Source organism: Pelodiscus sinensis, chromosome 16 (genome assembly GCF_052426305.1).
Source record: "Pelodiscus sinensis isolate ZL-2025 chromosome 16, ASM5242630v1, whole genome shotgun sequence".
In the NCBI taxonomy this organism is placed as follows: Eukaryota; Metazoa; Chordata; order Testudines; family Trionychidae; genus Pelodiscus; species Pelodiscus sinensis.
Genome location: NC_143067.1, coordinates 13,770,717 through 13,790,394, shown reverse-complemented (window position 1 = coordinate 13,790,394; position 19,678 = coordinate 13,770,717). Strand labels below are relative to the sequence as shown.

The 19,678-nt window shown below is 44.1% G+C and overlaps 1 protein-coding gene across 4 annotated transcripts in view; it reads left to right on the top strand.

Annotated features, from left to right (window-relative positions):
- The first annotated feature begins 21 nt into the window (after positions 1-21).
- PCBD2 (pterin-4 alpha-carbinolamine dehydratase 2) overlaps positions 22-19,678 on the top strand; it is a 70,893-nt gene continuing 51,236 nt past the window's right edge. The window contains exons 1-2 of one of the 4 annotated variants that reach the window (XM_089769485.1): positions 22-2,530; positions 18,506-18,637. Coding sequence is in view for 2 of the 4 variants with exons in the window: in XM_075900411.2 (XP_075756526.2) it covers positions 2,387-2,530; positions 18,506-18,637 (276 nt within the window). In the remaining 2 variants the exon portion in view is untranslated. Of the gene's footprint in view, positions 2,531-2,630; positions 2,801-10,634; positions 13,727-18,505; positions 18,638-19,678 lie in introns of those variants that run through there. The other 3 variants (XM_075900411.2, XM_075900410.2, XM_089769486.1) reach the window with 3 other exon arrangements.

Here is a 19,678-nt window from a genome sequence, read left to right as displayed (position 1 = left end):
CAGTAATGTTATTTTCAGTTGTAAACATTTCAGAGTTACAAATAATCTCCTTTCCGAATCATAGCTCTGAGGTTCTACTGTATTATTAAAAGAGGTTTTAATTTATTTAGTAATATATTTCACTAATACATTATTAAGAATAGTTTACTCCTATCTGATATTTTAGTGGTATCTACTGGAGGAAAGACCACTTCCAAAGTACTTTCTTACTGATACTTGGGATTTGAGGGAAGTGTGTTTTGCACTTGTTGGTTAATTTTAGCAACAATAAAAATCTTCATTTTGCAGCTGCAGAGAGAGTGATCATTTGGCTTTGAGGTTTGGCTGTTTGATATCCTTGATTTACCGTGCCCTGTGAGGGATCTGCCTCTTCTTTCTGAGGATTATGTAAAAGGCATCGTTGTGCATATATTCTTCTGTGCTGTCCTACACAAACTTCACTTAATACTTGGTTTTCTGCAGCAGGGTTTTAATGTTAGCTTTTGAGATAAGAATTCACTTCCTTTCCACTAAGTACTTATTTCTGGAAGAAATGTAGCCGTGTTAGTCTGGGGCATTTTATTTCTGGAAGGACTAAGAATGGCCATTCAGCATTACATGTAACTTCAAGTACTGATCTCCCACCTAAAATCAGTAGAGCTAGTCATTAGGAAATGTTTGTATTTATAAATCTTTGTTCATTGACGACTTGAAAGCCTCAGCTACTGACTATACACATAGTTGATAAGCTTATTCTAGTTATGATTTTTAGGATTAAATCTGATTTTATTAATTTTTAGACTCTAGAATAAGATGCAGTTTAGCTTGCCACATGTTCTCTACTTGTCTGAATGAGCATTGCCATTTTGTACAGTAGACATTTGCCATAACACCTGAAATGAAGTAAGCAAGCAAACTAAGGAGAAAACATGAACAAAAATCATTTACGATGTCTAATGGAAAGTTCAGTATTCCTAGCATGAGTTGGTAGAGATTTTCTTTAATTTACAGAGAGGTCCTTCACCACTATTTTTGTTAAGGTTTTTAAAAGGTGAAATGCTGCAACTCTAGATATTTTGAAGCTAAAAATCACTGTGTTATCAGTAGAAACTTCAGCAAAAGCAGCTGCTTTTGTGGAAAAACTTGCCAGCTGTCTACACTGGCTGCTTGAATTTCCTCCAGATTCTCCATTTCAGTAGTGAGATATACAGGGTCAGATTCTGAGCTGGTGTAATCTTTGTAGCTCTACTGGCTTCAGTGAAGCACCAGTTATTTACATCAGCTGTGAAGCTGTCCCACTTTTCATTTCCATTTTGGTTTGCATGGTTAATAGAGATCTGTAGAATATTCTTGACTAAAGGTAAAGATTTTCCTGAAGACTCTACAGAATTTTATACTACATTGGACTACATTTACCTTCCTGGATATTGCCATCTAGGTATATATTTAAAACAGCCTGGCTACGTCTAGACTGGCATGACATTCCGCAAATGCTTTTAACGGAAAAGTTTTTCTGTTAAAAGCATTTGCGGAAAAGAGCATCTAGATTGGCACGGACGCTTTTCTGCAAAAAAACTTTTTGCGGAAAAGTGTCTGTGCCAATCTAGACGCGGTTTTGCGCAAGAAAGCCCCATCGCCATTTTCGCAATCGGGGCTCTTTTTGCGCAAAACAATACTACGTTATCTACATTGGCCCTCTTGCGCAAATGCTTTTGCACAAGAGGGCTTTTGCCAGAACGGGAGCAGCATAGCATTTCTGCAAGAACACTGACAATCTTACATGAGATCGTCGGTGTTCTTGCGGAAATTCAAGCAGCCAGTGTAGACAGCTGGCAAGTTTTTCCACAAAAGCAGCTGCTTTTGGGGAAAAACTTTCCAGTCTAGACGCATCCCCTATGAAGTTTCATCTACTACCAATATGCACTTAGAAAAATGTAAAAAGTGAAGAATGTGGACTTGATTGTGTATCTACTTTTTCCTAAACAGCATTTCTACACTGTACAGGTATGTAAAAAAGCCCTAGGTCTATGTTCTCTTTAATCATTCCATGGCAAAGGCAATTTTTGCATTTTTTTTTAGTGTAGAACCACATTTTCCAAGGCCACAATGTATATCTCAATTAAAACTGCGTACAAGCCTTCCGTTATAGAACACGAGTTCCATGCAAAATTGTAAAGCTTCCTTTTTGTAACCCCTGTTCACTTTGCAAGGCTGTCTTTGCAGCCCGAACGTGAAACCAACCTCACTGGGCAAACCGAAATGAATCAAAATAGGGAAGAGCCCGTGTGAAAACTGAAGCGTAAATGCCTAGCAATCCCTTGTGTAGATAATAACCGAAGCCACTAGCAGGCGGGAAGGGGTTCTGCTTGCAGCCTCAGGCTGCAGCTGGCTGTCCCTGCTCCTTCACATGCGGCAGCTGCCGCTTCTCACAAAAGAGACGCAGGGCCGAGGAAGCTGGGCTTTGCAGCAGAAGGGCATGGACCGCATGCCCCGTGAAGGGGGAGGGAGCGAAGAGACCATTAGCCCAGCGCAGGGGAGCCCTGTGCATGAGGTAAGTACCATCCTTGTCGGGCTTTGGGGGGGGAACCCCTGACAGGGTTTCCTGGGCCCGCGCTGGGGGCGACCCTAGCGGCGCAGGCACTTGCGTAGGCCCCTGCGCTAGGCCCTTGGCGCCGTGAGGGGGCGGGGCCGCGGCCGCGCTGAGGCGATGCCAGGCGGCGGGGCCGGGCTGCGGCAGCTAGTGCTGTGGGGAGCGCGCCTGGCGGCGGCGAGCACGACACAGGGCGGCGGGGGACCCGGCGGCAGGAGCCTCTCCGCCATGGTGAGAGGCAGGGGAAGCTCCGGGGGGCCGCGGGCTGGGCAGAGGGGAGCCTGGAGGGCGGAGCAGGGAGTCCCCCAGGTGATAGGAGAGTGGGCATCGGAGAGTGCCCCAGGGGCAGGAGCCCTGCCCCTCAGCCAAGCCCGCAGCCAAGCTCCACTCCTTGAGGGCCCCGTTCCACATTTCGCTGTGCTGGGCGCTCTGTAGCGGGCACCGGTGTAATGTCAAAGCTCCTCCCTTACAGGAATGTGCCACAGGCAGCGCTCCCTGATTGGCACGGTCTCTGTAGGAATCCGCTGCTAGCGCTGCACAAGTCTACCTGCAGCAGGTCTCAGCATTTCTGTGTCGAAACAGCTCCCTGTAGGATTGTGCTCCTGGGGGCAGTTTCTGGCTTCCAGAAATAAGAAATCGCCACGGTGAGAAACTCGTACTGGGAGTATCACTTTCATCGTCGCTGAACCCTGGTCTTCCCTGGAACATCATTTTGGAAATAACGATTTATAAACAGGGCTGGATTAAGGCATGGGAGAGCTGGGCAGCTGCTTGGGGCGTTAATGTATAGGGGGGGCGCCTGATGGCAGCTGTAAGGGGCGCACAGCTCCCCTTATAGCTGCCATCAGGCGCCGCGCACCCGGCTCCTGGATCGCGGGCTGCAGCAGCTCCCAGTGGCCACTCTGCAGCAGCCGCCCGGGGCAGGGGTCGCGTTAACCCCCACAGCGCAGGCCAGCAGCGCCCTTCCCCCCGCAGCCAGGGGGCCCTGCACAGCCAGGCTGGGGCAGCCCTGGACTGCCCTGGGCAGCCCTGGACTGCGTGACAGAGGCTGTAGCCGGGCTGGGTAGGGCAGGGCACATGCGTCCTGCCACCACCAGCTCCGTGCGCCCTCCCCCACGTGCTGGCGTGGGGACGGGGCCGCTTATGCGCCCTCCCCCAATCCGGGGCACAATTAAACAGTCTGCCTGGGGTGCTGGAATGTCTCGGTCTGGCCCTGTTTATAAACAACGTAGAAGTCTACCAACAGTTGATTACAAAGGATTACTCTAAACCCGTGTTTCTCAGCCTGTTTTGTAAAGTACCCTTTTTCCAAAAAAAGAAGTAACCCCAATACCTACAATTTTCAGACACACAATTTTTTTTCTATCATTGCAACACATTTGTAAAACAACTTAATCGTAGCCAGGTAGGAGATGACATTTTTTTCATGTAAAAAGTACAAAAATAATAATATGGTATAAAATTTAAAACATAAATTCAGTTTTCTCCAAATTTTAGTTGTGCTGAAGTACCTCCCAGAATGTGTCAAGTACCCCAAGAGTACCACTGGTTGAGAAACACAGCTCTAACCAGATAACACAAGTGCACTTATAAATGCCCTTAATGAAAGTGTAAAAGGCTCTGTAAAAGTCCTCCAAAAAAGCAAATGTCACTGTTGGTCTGAACTCCAGGAATTTGCTAGATCTGAATCAGCCTTAGGCTACGTCTACGCTGTGCATTGTTGTGCAAGAAGATATACAAATGAGGCATGGAGATGAATATCGCCACAGCTTATTTGCATACCTAACGAGCTGTCATTTTTGCAGAAGGGGCTTTTGTGCAAGGAGGAGTTATCTACACTACTCCTTCTTGCGCAAAAAACCCTCTTGTGCAGGAGCCATTGTATCACTTATTTTCAGGCAGAACGGCTACTGTGCAACAGGGTTTTTTTGCACAAGGAGTAGTGTAGACAGCTCCTTGTGCAAAACCGCCTTCCACAAAATGGTGGCTCGTTAGGTATGTAAATGAGGCACAGCAATATTCATTGCTGCACTTTATTTGCATATCTTCTTGTGCAACAATGTACAGTATAGATGTAGCTGTATGATTTGAGAGGATAGCAGTTTCTTATACTGCAGACTAAGTAACTGTTCCCCATAAGAATGTCTTACCTCCACTAGGACTTTCTCACTGGTCCCTGTAGGAAAGTGATACTTCCAGTATTTTCTTACAGGAGCAGTTTCTTCTGCACTCTTTAAATCCATTTTTTAAATTTTGGTGTTCTCCCTCCTCCCATTCCTTATAACATTGCTCTCCAACCTTTTTAACTGCAAGATCCCTTTTCCAATGTAAGTATAATGTAAGATGTTCCTCAAACCGAAATTCCCGGCCCCCACTTCATTTCAACCCCTCTGTAAGGCCCTGCCCCATCTCTTCCCCTTTTCTGAGGCTTCACCATGCTCACTGCAGCCTTCTTCTTCCCTCAGTCTCAATCACTTGCACCAGGATGGGGTAAAGGTTTGGGGAGAAGGCCCTGTGCTTGTGCCCACGGGTTTGGAGTGTAGGAGGGGCTCTGGTCTTAGCCCAGGGTGGGACAGTGGAGTCCCGGAGGGTCTTCAGGTTGCAAGCTCTGTATCTGAGTTTGGGTGCAGGGGAACTCACATCTGTGGCAAGAGGTTGGGTGTAGGAGGAGGTTCAGGGCTGAGACAGGGGTTCAGGAAGCAGGCTCTGGCTGGGCTCTCTTTAACTGTGACGGCTTCTGGTGCTTCACCAGTGAGGTTAAGGCAGGCTTACTTCAGCCCGGGCCGTGCACCACTCCTGAAAGCCGTGGGCATGATATCATTTGGTGCCCCATCTCTACAAGCACTGAGCCCACAGCTTCTACTGGCCATGGTTCCCCATTACTGATCAATGGGAGCTGCAGGAGTGGTGTTTGCAGCAAGGACAGCATCTGTAGACCCCCAGCAGTGACTTTTTTTGGGGCTGCAGGGACATGCCAGCTGCTTCCAGGAGCAGCAGTTACCATAGAGTGCCAGAGTTTGTCATTCCTAAGCTCCCCCCGGCCCCTTCTCTCTGTGTGGTGATAGGGTATAGGATTGTGATTAGGAGGGACACCCTGACATCAGTACCCCCCTCTTGTACCTTCCACACTTTGTACAGCAAGCAGGAGGCTGCTAGGGGGGCAGCTCCAAGGCAGAGTCTAGGAGCAGCAGGACAAAATGGAATGGTCATAGAATCATAGAACTGGAAGAGACCTCAGGAGGTCATCAAGTCCAGCCCCCTGCCCGAGGCAGGACTAATCCCAGACCCAGACAGGGCTTTGTCAAGCCGAGACTTAAAAACCTCTAAAGATGGAGATTCCTCCACCTCCCTAGGTAACCCGTTCCAGTGCTTCCTCACCCCTAGTAAACTAGTTTTTCCTAATATCCAACCTAGACTTCTCCCACCTGCTCCAGCGATGTGTAGAAGAGGGGGGCAAGAAACCTTGAAGCCACTCCACTATGTGGCAAGAGCACCAGTGCCAAGTTGCCTTGTTACAGGAGAAAGGAGAGAGTCCAAAGCATCACAATCTATAGGCACTTGTTTCTTGATCCCTGCCTTAGAGGGACCTCATAATTCAATTAGCCATGTTCAGTATTTTTGAAAACCATAGTTATAGGACTTTTTCCTAGCTTTGGCCTGATAATTAAAGACCTGGGTGTAGGTAGGCGAGGGGGTCATTAGCATCAGGAGCAGGGATTTGCTATCTGGTAGTGCTTCCATTCTTTTTGTGTCAGTGATTTCATTGCAGTTCTGCTGTAGGACTTTCTGTTCTCCATTTGATATATGAATGGAGTGATGAGCATGAGGATAGGGGAGCTGTCAGGGTGGTTTAAGTGTATCTGGCATCCCACCACAACCATCTGATGATCCACGTGGTTCAAGCAGAGACTAGTGGGAGGGCAGTGGGATGCTTTTTCACTAGTGTTCCAGGCTGGATATTACGGTCTCCAGAATGCAGTACTAGAACACTAATAATAATCACAGAAGGAATTGCTAGGTACAGATAGATACTTCCTTAGAAATCTCAAGTCCCATTGTTGGAAATCTGAACTTGACTCAACTAAATTATTTTTGTGATACTGTGACTTTTACTAAAGTAGTATTTTAGAAAAAAAATGTTTTCACTACACTATCTGAAAGTGCTTAGTTAGCAGTGACTTTGTTATAAAAAAGAGCTGGGGATGGGCAGAGGGAGGAATAGCAATTTGGGTTACGATGCAGGAATTTGCATTTGGGCCAGTAAAGTTAAACTTTTAAATGAACTTGAAAAGATGGCAAACAGCAGGATGCACATGAAAAGTATAATCCCAGATATGCTTAAGGAAATAATGGGATATAAACCCAAAACTCGGGTCATCTGAAGAAGTGGGCTGTGCCCATGAAAGCTCATACCACCATCTATATGTTTTGTTAGTCTATAAAGAGCTACTAGACCGTTTGTTGTTTTTTAAGTTTAAATTATACTACAGTGAAACCTTTGTTATCCGTCACTCTGTTAACCAGAAATCTTTGTTAATAAGTATTGCCCTCAGCCACAATACTGTCACATCTTCAGGATCACAAGCTTGGCTTAATTTACCATGATTGGCTTAACAATTTATTATTTAAGAAGTACTAATCATCTTTAACTCAAAATAGAAATGTGAGACCAATTGCCTCCCACTACAAAATTACCAAGATTAAAAACCCGAGTTTTACTATTATTGTCCATTGGTTTTTCCTAGCTTGATGGGCCTCTCAGATAACTGGAATTTTTAGATAACTGGAATGCCCTAATCCCTGACCGTGCCAGATAACACAGGTTTTACTATAGATGGTTTCAAAACTGCAAAGGAACAAGATGTCCTCTTACGGCCACTGGTAGATGGACTCCAGTGTGGCATTCAGAAGTGTTTTGGTGAAATATTTGAGGACCCGGAGCTAATAGCCACTGACATTTTGATGCCAAATGTTAAGACCACTTGGGACAAGCATGAACTGGGATTAGAAAATATAAGCGACTGTGTCATCTTAGACAAATGAAACTGCAAAGAAGCTTGATGGGTATTTGGCCTCTTCAGGAGGGACTATGGATCTGCTGCAGTCTTTTCCTAGAATTAGGAAGCTGTGCATCAGGGCAAACAGACCTCTGCCTGCATCAGCTTCCTGTGAGAGTCTTCTGTAGTGATGGACTCATATTTTTTCATAGAAGAGCAAAGAATTGACTATGATAATTAAAAAAAAATGCTCCTACGGTTGAACAGACATTTTGGAAATTAATAATTACAATGGAAAAAGCTAAAATGCGCACACTGAATGTGGACAAAATAAATACATTTCTGTAATCTGACTCTTGTATTTAATTTGGTCACTCTTCATCTTTATAAATGAAGGCAATGACTACAGTTAAATTCCATCATTGAAAAATGTATAGTATATGTGTATATATAATATAGAGTTATATTATAAGTGTTTATATACTGTATTGTGTTTGGGTGTGTGTGAGAGAGAGAAATAATGGTTACCTGCAAAAACTTGGGTGGTTAAGCATAGGTTCCCATAGAACAACTAATTTTTACTGTTGAATACTTAAGTACAATTAAGATGTGATACTTTTGTACTTCTACTCAAGTAGTTTTACAGAAGGTTACTTTGACTGTTACTTACTTACATTTGTTTCAAAGTAGCAGTACTTTGACTTAAGTGTCTTTTCTTCCAACACTGTGCTTTGCACAAAGTAATTACAGTACAAGACATTACATTTGCAAGCAACAAAATAATAAAAATGGGTTGCAGAGACAGGAGCGCAATTCAGTGACTTACAGGAATAAGACAAGAGAAATGTGAGGAATGTTATGAAATTTCATGTCCTGTCTTTAGCATCCTTTTTACATTTTGAACATCCTTTAAAATGCAAAAACATATAGATAGGGCAGGGCAAAGTGCAGGGGCATCTGCAGCACTACTGAGCATGCTCAGTGCCTCTGAGGTGATTAAATGATTAAAAATACATTTAAGCAAAGAAAAAAGCCCCCTTGCCACAGCCACCCTTTCACTTGTGCCTCGTTCCCATTGGGGAGGTTGTTTTTATTCCTCTGCCCTGTCCGTGCTGGGGCTTTGCACTCTGTGTTGTGGAATTTAGCTCGCGCCCCTCCCCTCACCAGAGCTGAGTTTGCCCAGAATGGATCCTAACTCTGCCTGCATCTGCTTTACCCCCTTGCTAAGTCAATGTTAAGTCATCTCCTCTGTTGAGCCACTTGTCTTCCTTTTTAAATGCTTTTAAAATGCCGTGAGCAAAAATGTACAGCTAGTGTGGACAGAGAGAAGGGCAGGGGTGTCTGCATTCCTACTGAGCATGCTCAGTGCCTCTGAGGTGAGTACATGATAAAAACATATTTATGCACATAAGAAAGCCCCTTTGCCATGATTATACTTTGACTTATGCCTCATTTCCCCTGGGGAGGCTGTTTTTAGCCCTCCTGCTCCGCCTGTGCTGGGGCTTTGTTGATGAGTTTCCCAGGTGACACCCCCCCCCCCCACCAGAGCTGAGTTTCCCCAGAATGGATCCTAACCCTGCCTGCATCTGCTGCACCCCCTTGCCAGGTCAATTTTGAGACACCTCCTCTGTTGAGCCACTTTTCTCCCTTTTTAAATACTTTTAACATGGACTAAGCAAAAACTTACAGAGAGAAGGGCAGTGGCTGCAAGAGAATTGCTGAGCATGCTCAGTGCTCAGGAAGTCTCACAATCTCTCAAGTAGGAGCTTTCTACATTACACCAGCCCTCTGCGCTGTGAAAGGCGAACTGCTGGGGTACTTCCATCATTAGGGTTCAGAGCCAGCACCCGCTCAGATAACTCTGGCTGTTCTCAGCCGTTGGAGCTTTTGTTTCAGGCTGTCTGCAGGGTTGGGCGCACACCTCTCGGTACTTGTGTTTTGTGATTTTCTTTGCATTTATAAGGCTTTGATAGTAAAAGTTTTCATTTAAAAAGAAATAAATTGTGCCCCACGATTAATGTGCAGCTACTGTGAAATAAACACTTTCCAGTCACAACATTGCAGATTAGCTCAATTTGTTCCATGCTGAAGTGGCAGGTGAGGTTGGCTAGGAGGAGACTTTATGGTGGGAGGTGTCAGATGGCTCCATCAGCCCCTAAAGGCAGTGACTCCCACAGAGAAATGAGGTAAAGGTTGAACAAAAGGCTCCACAAAATGTTGCATAATCTTTTTTTCCAGCAGTTCTAACAATTTACTGTTTGCATATCACCAATAACGGGCCAGGTGTGATTCGCACTGAAATAATTAGTTTAAAAAGTTCTCCCCTCTTTTTGATTAGTTTAAATAAATATTCAAGGTGAAGTATGTGTGGGGGAAGTAAGGGATTTAAATGCACTTTTTAAATCCTCCCTCCCCCCAAATTATTATTCTAAATCTTATGTGCTTGATTACCCAACAAAAAATGATCCTGACCTGGATCTTCCATTTACCTGCTGAAAACTCATGATCTGCTAATGTGAGATGCATGGTTGGTTCTTCATATCTGTGAATGTGTGAACGCGTCGGTAGGGTGGATTTGATACTAGGAAGCATGGGATTTATAACTAGGAGATTTGGGTTTATTTTTAGCTCTAACACAAATTTCCTATTTGACCATGAGCAGGTCGTTTGACCTGTCTGAACTTCAGAATACCCATCTTTCAACTACTAGGGTTGCACAAAAGTTCTAATTCACTCCTATTTGTTGCACTGCACTAGAAAGCTAAAAAAGTGAAAATTATCTTATACAAGTTGTGTGAATGAGATTTTCCTGGGCAAACTGGTTGATGGAGCTTTCAGACTATGTCCAGTTTATCCATCGAAACTTTGATTTCCACAGATGCTCTTCATGTCCAGCCCAGCCCAGCCATCTCCAAATTCCTCTGAGCTCATAGTCCTTTAAAAGCCACTGCATGAAAAAAAGATGTGCCAAGTATGTATTTAGCTTAGCACATTTACTGCTCTGCCTAAGCCCTAAGGGATCAGGACCGGATTAATGGGGGGGGGAGGGCTAGCCGGGCAGCTGCGTGGGGCGCAAACCTATGGGGGGCACCTGATGATGGCAGCTGTGAGGGGTGCCGCATGCCCGGGGCCTGCATGGCGCCCCCTACAGCTGCAATCAGGCAGCTTGTACCTGATTGCAGCTGTAAGGTGCGTAGCGCGCTGAGGGGCAGGGCCGTGCATGCGCCATGCGCTCGGGGGCAGAGCCGTGCATGAGTCGCATGCCTGCTGTCCGGGGCGCAGGAACGGCTTGAGCCGGCCCTGTAAGGCAGGGGTCTCCAAACTTTTCAGCCCGAGGGCCGCATTAACTATCAAACAGCAGTTCGGGGGCCGACTACACACTTGAGGTCCAAATAAAAAACAATCAAAACATGGATGTTGTTTTTAATTATTTATTTAATATTATTTTATTCAGTTATTATTTAATAACACATTGATACACTACACATGAACACCTGTATTAGTGTGAATGGTGAAATTGTTTCCTGGATGCCAAAATAGCAGACATTTCTGGCTTTAGATTTGTTGTTCATTTGCAAATGACCCGAAACAATTTTTAAAAATTCTTATGATTTCTTAAGTTAAACTTACCTGAATATAGTGTGCAAATATATCCACTTATGGTAGAGAGATTGTTGCTTTTAATGTTTCCTCTTCAGAATATTCGCCTGCGAATCCGTTTCTCCCGGAAGGGGGGGGGGGGCTTTTCCCCCTGCTCTCCCCTTCCTCTGCACGCTGTCCTCCCCTCCTGCTTGCCACCGCTCACTCCTTCCCCCCCCCCGGGCGGAAGGGGTCACCTTTTTAAAGTTCCCGCCGGGGTTCACGTTCCCCCGCACGTCGCCGGGCGGGCGTTACCACCACCGCCCATCCTGCCCCCTGATTGGCCGGCTGCCCTGTCAGTCTGGGCGGGGGAACGCCGCCCGTGCTAACCCCCGCCCCCTGCGCCGTTTGCCGCCGCGTGGCCGCTTGTCAGCGGAGCGGCCCGCTTCTCCTGCCCCGGCACGGCGTGAGTACACGCCGCACACCCCTGACAGGGCCCCCCCCCCCGCGGCAAGAAGGGCCCGTTCGGCGGCGCCCCAGGGACGGGCGGGGGTCGCCTCGTCACACCGGCACACGGAAGAAGGCGGGGCCAGACAAAAAGGTCTCCACGGGCCGGATGAGAGGGCCTCGCGGGCCGCATCCGGCCCGCGGGCCGTAGTTTGGAGACCCCTGCTGTAAGGGATACCAAAGTTGGGATGCTCTGTGGGCCTGGAGCCAGGAACCTGAGTAGGATAATTCTTTGGGAATTAGCCTTGGGTGAGTTAGATTATAATATAGTAGCTAGTAACTATATTATAGAACCATAGAATACTAGGACTGGAAGGGACCTTGAGAGCTCATTGAGTCCAGTCCCCTGCCCTCATGAGAGGACCCAGTACTGTCTAGACCATCCCTGATAGACATTTATCTAACCTATTCTTAAATATCTCCAGAGATGGAGATTCCACAACCTCCCTAGGCAATTTATTCCAGTGTTCAATCACCCTGACAGGAACTTTTTCCTAATGTCCAACCTAAACCTCTCTTGCTGCAGTTTAAGCCCATTGCTTCTTGTTCTATCTTCAGAGGCCAGGAAGAACAAGTTTTCTCCCTCCTCCTTGTGACACCTTGAAAACTGCTATCATGTCCTCTCTCAATCTTCTCTTTTCCAAACTAAACAAGCCCAATTCTTTCAGTCTTCCTTCATAGGTCATGTTCTCTGTACCTTTAATCATTCTTGTTGCACTTCTCTGGAACTTCTCCAGTTTCTCCACATCTTTCTTGAAATGTGACGCCCAGAACTGGACACAGTATTCCAACTGAGGCCTAATCAGCGCAGAGTAGAGCAGAAGAATGACTTCTTGTGTCTTGCTCACAACACACCTGTTAATGCATCCTAGAATCATGTTTGCCTTTTTTGCAACAGTGTCACACTGTTGACTCATATTTATCTTGTGGTCCACTATAACCCCTAGATCCCTTTCTGCCGTACTCCTTCCTAGACAGTCGTTTCCCATTCTGTATGTGTGAAACTGGTTGTTCCTTCCTAAGTGGATCACTTTGCATTTGTCCTTATTAAACTTCATGCTGTTTACCTAAGACCATTTCTCCAATTTGTCCAGATCATTTTGAATTATGACCCTATCCTTCGAAGTAGTTGCAACCCCTCGTTGCTTGGTATCATCTGCAAACTTAACAAGCAGGGCTCGCCAAGCTGTGGCGAGCTCTATTTGCGAGCTGCGCGGAAGCGCGCGCTGCGCATGTACAGACCGCATTGTGTGGCCCCGCCGGGCTAAAATCTACTTGCCACAGGCAAGTAGATTGCCTCATTTGTCGAGCCCTGTTAATAAGTGTACTCTCTATGCCGATATTTGAATAGTTGATGTAGATATTGAACAGAACCAGTCCCAAAACAGTCCCATGTGGAACCCCACTAGTTATACCTTTCCAGTAGGATTGTGAACCATTAATAACTACTCTCTGGGAACGGTTATCCAGCCAGTTATGCACCCACCTTATAGTAGCCCCATCTAAATTGTATTTGCCTAGTTTGTTGATAAGAATATCATAAGAGACTGTATCAAATGCCTTGCTAAAGTCTAGGTATACCACGTCCACCAATTCTTCCTTATCCACAAGACTCATTATCCTATCAAAGGAAGCTATCAGATTGATTTGACATGATTTGTTCTTTTTAGATCCATGCTGGCTGTTTCCTATCACCTTATTATCTTCCAAGTATTTGCAGATGATTTCATTAATTACTTGCTCCATTATCATTCCCGGCACAGATGTTAAACTGACCCATCCCCATTGTCCGTAGAACATACTTTAATATGCAGTTCTTTGATACAGGAGCATGGATGCTTTGGCCTAAGATTCTACTCTCTTTGTTGAGCTGTTCTCAACTAAATCTGTAGTTTATTAACTAGCTTTGGGCTCATCATATGACAGGATATAATCAATAAATCACGGGTGAGTTTTGTATGCAAAGTCTTATGTTTACATTTCAGTGTCCATACTCTGTTTCTGTTTTATCCTTCCACCACTTCAGTGGGTTTTTTCACTGTGCTTCATCGAGCGTTACCACAGATACATACATGTGAGCATGTTTCTGGAGCCTTGTACCTCCTTAATGTTTCTTAAAATATATTAGCGCATGCTCAGTATACTGTGTTTTACTAAACTGTTAAAGTTAGTGGCAAGTGTATGTGTATATACTATGGATGTAGTAGTGTAGTCGATTAACTGTCATGTGGCTTGATTTATTTTGAATCTTGGGGAAATTAAGACATGCCAGGGCTACTTAACTACTTTCTTATTTATTGCAAGCTTTAAGCAGTTAATATAGTTGTTTGTTTTACAATCCTTAAGAACAATTACTGTATAATTTAAACCTTAACTACTATGAATTCTAAAGCAATTAATACAGCGCAAAGCTATGCAAAAGCAATTAATATAAGATCTACTATAATACAGTAATAAAGCCTAATTTACTTACACGTCACCTGTATGCTACAGTATACCAGGCAAGATTTCGTGGTTCCTTTTCTTCCCATGCAATGGAATGCCATGTACTGGTTCGACGGTGTGAAGGGCCTAATTACTTCTAGTTACATTGAGCAAGATGTGTGGGTCAATCCTGCCCATTCCCTCCCATCGATTGTTCTTACTAAGCCCAATTTTATAGCAAAGACAGACTTGGTCATTCTAATAATATTTACCAATTGATTACATATTGTGTAGGATACGTAAAATACCTAATGCCTGTATTTTGGGGTACATCTTGCTACCCAAACTATGTGCGTAGTTGACAGTTTCATTTCTGCATCTGTACTTTTTGCTTATCAGAAACAGAAGTACCAGTACAAGGTTGCTTGTTCTGTGTTCTTGACGTGGTCTCAGGGGCGGCCCATGAGTCTAGGCAGACTAGGCAGTCGCCTAGGGCGCCGCCAGCCCAGGCGCCCTATGATGACGTCACGGGGTGCCCAGGTGACCCGTGATTATGTCACGGCCATTGACAGCCGTGCAGTTGGGGGCGCTGATTGCGCCTTCCTCCTGGGGCGCCAGCTGCTACAGCCGGCCTCGGGCCGCTCCTGCGTGGTCTCACATACCATGCTTAATCTGCGTTGTTATTCAAAACATTTTCTGACTCTCACAGCTTCCCTTGATCATGCCTGCATGCTTTGGCACACCAGACTTGAGATAGGCCAGAAGTCTGCACTGTGGACAAGGCAGACAATCACCATTTATTGCCAAGGCAGACAAGTACCATTTATTGCCAAGGCAGGGTAGTCCAGGTTCCCCTACATTAACAGATAAGCAAAAGCTTATAGGTTAATGCTATAGACTACACACATTTCCCCTCCCCTCTCCCCCCACCACCAGTAAATTTTTTTAGAAGGCTAGCCAGCAGCCCGGCTCAGTTTTGGCTCACGCCAGGTGCAGGACCTACCCCAGCTGTGGCTCTGCAATTAAAGTGTATTAGGAGTTGGGCAGGCAGGAAGCCTGGCTCAATTTCAGTTCACGCTGAGTTCGGGAGCTCAGACCTCCCCACCTTCTCCCCCCTACCAGACAGGGGCTGCTGCCACCTTGCACTGCTGCCTCTTTATCAGAGGCAGCAGCACAGGGCAACAAGCAGTCGTTCTGCAAAAGGAGCTGGTTTTTAAACTGGCTCCCCTCAAGGACTAGCTCCCATCTGGCATCCTGTGCTGGCCCTGCCCCCAGGGACTATAGAATAGTCAACTAACTGATAAGAATTCATGAGGTTACTCAACTATTCAATTATCCGATAGTTAACATTCCTACTATATACACATTCAGAAGGCAGAACTTGGCTTTTACAATCATTATTTGTAAGCAAAATTTCTCCGGAGTCAGAAGAGCTGGTATGTATTGAAGACCAGGCCTGTGGCAAACTAAATGCAGGCTGCCCCCGACTTGCGATGCGATTGGTTCCAGAGATCGCGTCGCAAGTTGGAGGCATCATAACTCCACATCATAACTCGAGTCCACATTTACGACAGGCGTCGTACACTGTTGTAAACATGGGGCCGAGGACGTAAGTCGGGGGATTTCGGCCCCTTCCTCACTTTCAGGAAAGGCCTAAGTGCAGGGGGGGGGTCATAACTCAGGCAATCGCAAAGCGGGGGCCTCATGTAAGTCTGTTTGTTAAAACGTGATAAGCAAATCTGAAATCACTGTTACTTTAGAGAGGCTTGGATAAGGCATGAAAAAAGCAACTGAAGCCTTAACCTGTTCTAAAAAGTAAGAACTGAAAAAAAATCTCCAACAAAATAATACCATTCTACCTCCTGGTTGACTATAAACATGATCAATTTCAACCCAAAGACTATTTGTATATGCTTTAAACAAGGCTTAAAGGGAAATTTTAATGAATAAAAGTTCCTATAGCAACACCAATATGTGTGTTTGTGGAACATTTAAAACTTGTCTGTTAGAGTGAGTGAATCCAGTTTAAAATAATTGTTTAATCAATTGCATTAACTGCATCTGTGTAGAATGCTCTTTTTTATCTTCATTGTTAATGAATGTGTTTATATTTTGCTTCTTGGAGTTAATTACTAGGTATTACAGTAATATATATATTTCATCTTTAAATGATAAATGTATATCATTTTTCTGTCCAAATATCATGAATAGGGAACAGTCTTAAAACCTTTTTGCTGCTTAATTGGAAGTAATTGAATTAACTTCTGATTTTTGACAGGCAGCGCCATCTTGTGGTAAAGTGATAACTTTATATTTTTATTAAAGATGTAAATATAAAAGCTGCTGTACCTTTATATACATGCAACAGACTACATTTTCAAAAAAAGTTCTTATCAGCATCATCAAATGAGTGTATAAAAAAGTTTGAGAACATAGCAGGTTGATTATATATGGTTTGGCACTTCTAGAGTGAAGTAACCACACACTTTAAAACTGTCAAATTGTTTACAAAGGCAGATACATTGGAACCTCTCATCTCAGGTTCTGTTTTGCAGTTTTTGATTTGAAAATTGTTCAGCTATTTGTCAGTAAGTTTTCATAAAATCTGGATAGTTGATTATTAATATATTCAAAGACAAAAGGCATCTGAGAATTTCTTGTTCTGCCTGGTGTACCATTGTGTTCTTGGAATGAGTTTGGCATAGGTTTGTGACCAGGAACAGACAATTGAATAATCTGACTTTGGTTGAAATGCTTTGATTTTAGCTAAGATCAAGTATGGTATCACTTCAATATCTCACACATTCTGTCAGAGGATCTTTTTCTACCCTCAAAGTCTGAGTCTGACCTCATACCACTTTTAGGTCCTGATTCAGCAAGATACATAAACAAATGCTTATCAGATAGTCAAGTAAACTAGCCAATTCTCGCCCCCCCGCCTCTTGCTGCCTCTATCAGATAGAGGCAGCAAAGGGGAGGGAGGAAAGGGGGTACTTCAAAGTGGCAGTGCTGCATGGAGCCCGTATCAAGCTCTGTGCAGCACTGACCCTTTGAAACACTGCCTCGGCATTTCAAAGCAGCAGTGCTGCACGGACCTCGGTATGGGCTCCATGCGGCGTTGTCGCTTTGAAGTACCTCCTCTCCTCCCCCCCATTTGCTGCTCCAGGAGCCCGGGAATCAGCTGGGGAGTCTCTAGCTGACCCCAGGCTTCGCGTGGCATTTCAAAGCGGCAGCACAGCATTGTCTGTGGTCATAGGGGGACTCTGAGTCCTCCACTGATCCCGGGCTCCACCTGGGTGCTTCCGCTTTGAAATACACAAGAGCCCCCCCATTTCAAAGCTGGCACCCGTGTTAAACCTGGAGTCAACAGGGCTTCCCACTGGCCCTGGGCTGCACGTGGAGTTCTGCATTCCTCCTTTGAAATGAAATGTACAAGAGCCCCCACTGGGGCTCTCATAGAAAGGAGGACTGTGGAAGTGCCTATCAACTAGTCAATGGAAAGTCAATCACTACTCGACTAGTAAATTACTCAGTATTTAACATCCTTAGTATGTGGGTAGTTCCATTGGCTTCAGTTGAGGGATACTGATTTGCTTAAAGTGAGGCAAATGCTTAAGAGCCTTTCTTTTAGTGGAAACTCTATTTAATTGCGTTACTTCTGATTTGTAATGTTGTGAAAGTGGCACATGCCTCATATTCTTATACAGAGCTCCTAACTGTGGATTTCCTTGTGCAAATGGAAGGTAGCATTTATCCTTTGAGTAAGAAAAATTTTTCTTCTCAATGACAGAGAGAAACATTTATAAATTGTTAGTGTTTGAGTTCAGTAACTATCTTGTTTTCTGTTTTTTACACTTTCTTTATAGGAAATACAGGATGCAATACTTATGCATAATACACAGTGATTTCTGGTATAATATATGATTTTCTAATTTAAAATTTGTCATGCTTAGTATTTTTTCAGTTATATATCCCTCAACTTCAAATAATTACTGCACATTACATTGAATTTTAATATTTAAATGATGGGAAATGGCAAAATTGGATTTTCAGCAAATATTTCAGACTTCACAGTATATGGATAGTTCAGACAGGCCTAATATAAATGAAAGTAATAATACGACCGAACAAACGTATTCTTGAGTTCATTTTTTGTTCCAGGAAGAGAGTAAAAAAACCTTGTGTGTAAGCACATAACCAAAGTTAATTCACCAAATAGTTATGTTTTGTGGCTCAGTTAACTGGCATGTGATGGTGTTCTGTTAAATTATAAAGGGTAACAAAACTTCATAGTAAATTTTTCACTTTTGTTGTCAAAGGATTGTATTTTTGAAATACATAAATCATAATTTCAGCACATAATTTGTATTATAAAAGGAAATGAGAGGATTGTAGCCTTAGTTCTTAAATGTATTTTTTTTCTTTATAGTCTTCTCAGTCTCACTGGTTGACAACAGAGGAAAGGACCCAAGTTTTACTTGACATCAAAGCTTCAGGATGGTCTGAGCTGGGTGAAAGAGATGCCATCTACAAAGAGTTCAATTTCAAAACTTTTAATCAGGTAACTATTGGTGTATAGTATCCCTAATAAAAATAAATATAATTTTCCTAGTGAAGAAAGATTCACATCCACAAACCTAAGAATGTTCATTTGGGAGTGAACCCTATTTACTGACATGAAGAAAGCAGTCTCACTGAAGATATCCGACCAGATTCTAATCTTAGTTACCCAGGTGTAATTTCATTGACTGTGTTGCCATTAGTCTATGGTAAGACAAGCAGAACTTGACTCTTAATATCTTTGTCATTACTAGCATTCCTAACGGAATGTTAAAAATATTTGGCTGTTGCATAGCACTTCTCATACAAGTCTATGAAGAACTTTACAGAGGCGAGTAAAATGAAATCATAGATATCTATCTCAAGCCAAACTTGGAGAGGGGGAAGGAGGGAATGTGAGAAGCATGTTAAAAATCACCATTTACATAAGAAGGGAGAGTTATGGTACTTTCTTGAATTAATTGCCATAGACTTTGTGGCTGTGTCTAGACTGGCAAGTTTTTCTGCAAAAGCCGTTGCTTTTGTGCAAAAACTTGCCAGCTGTCTACACTGGCCACTTGATTTTGCGCAAAAGCACTGACGTTCTACTGTCCGAAATCAGTGCTGCTTGCGCAAATGCTTTGACGTTCCTGTTCGGGCAAAAGCCCTTTTCTGGAAATGCTTTTGTGCAAAAGGGCTAGTGTAGACAGCTAAAAACTGTTTTGCGCAAAAAAGCGCCGATGGCGAAAATGGCGATTGGGGCTTTCTTGCGCAAAACCGCGTCTAGATTGGCCCGGACGCTTTTCCGCAAAAAGTGCTTTTGCGGAAAAGCATCCATGCCAATCTAGACACTCTTTTCCGCAAATGCTTTTAACGGAAAAACTTTTCCGTTAAAAGCATTTGCGGAAAATCATGCCAGTCTAAACGTAGCCTGTGAGTCTGCATTTGGTACAGCAGATTGTAGGTTTAAACAATCCTGCTGGAAAGGTATAACAAGTGGGGTTCCGCAGGGGTCTGTTTTGGGACCGGCTCTGTTCAATATCTTCATCAACAATTTAGATAT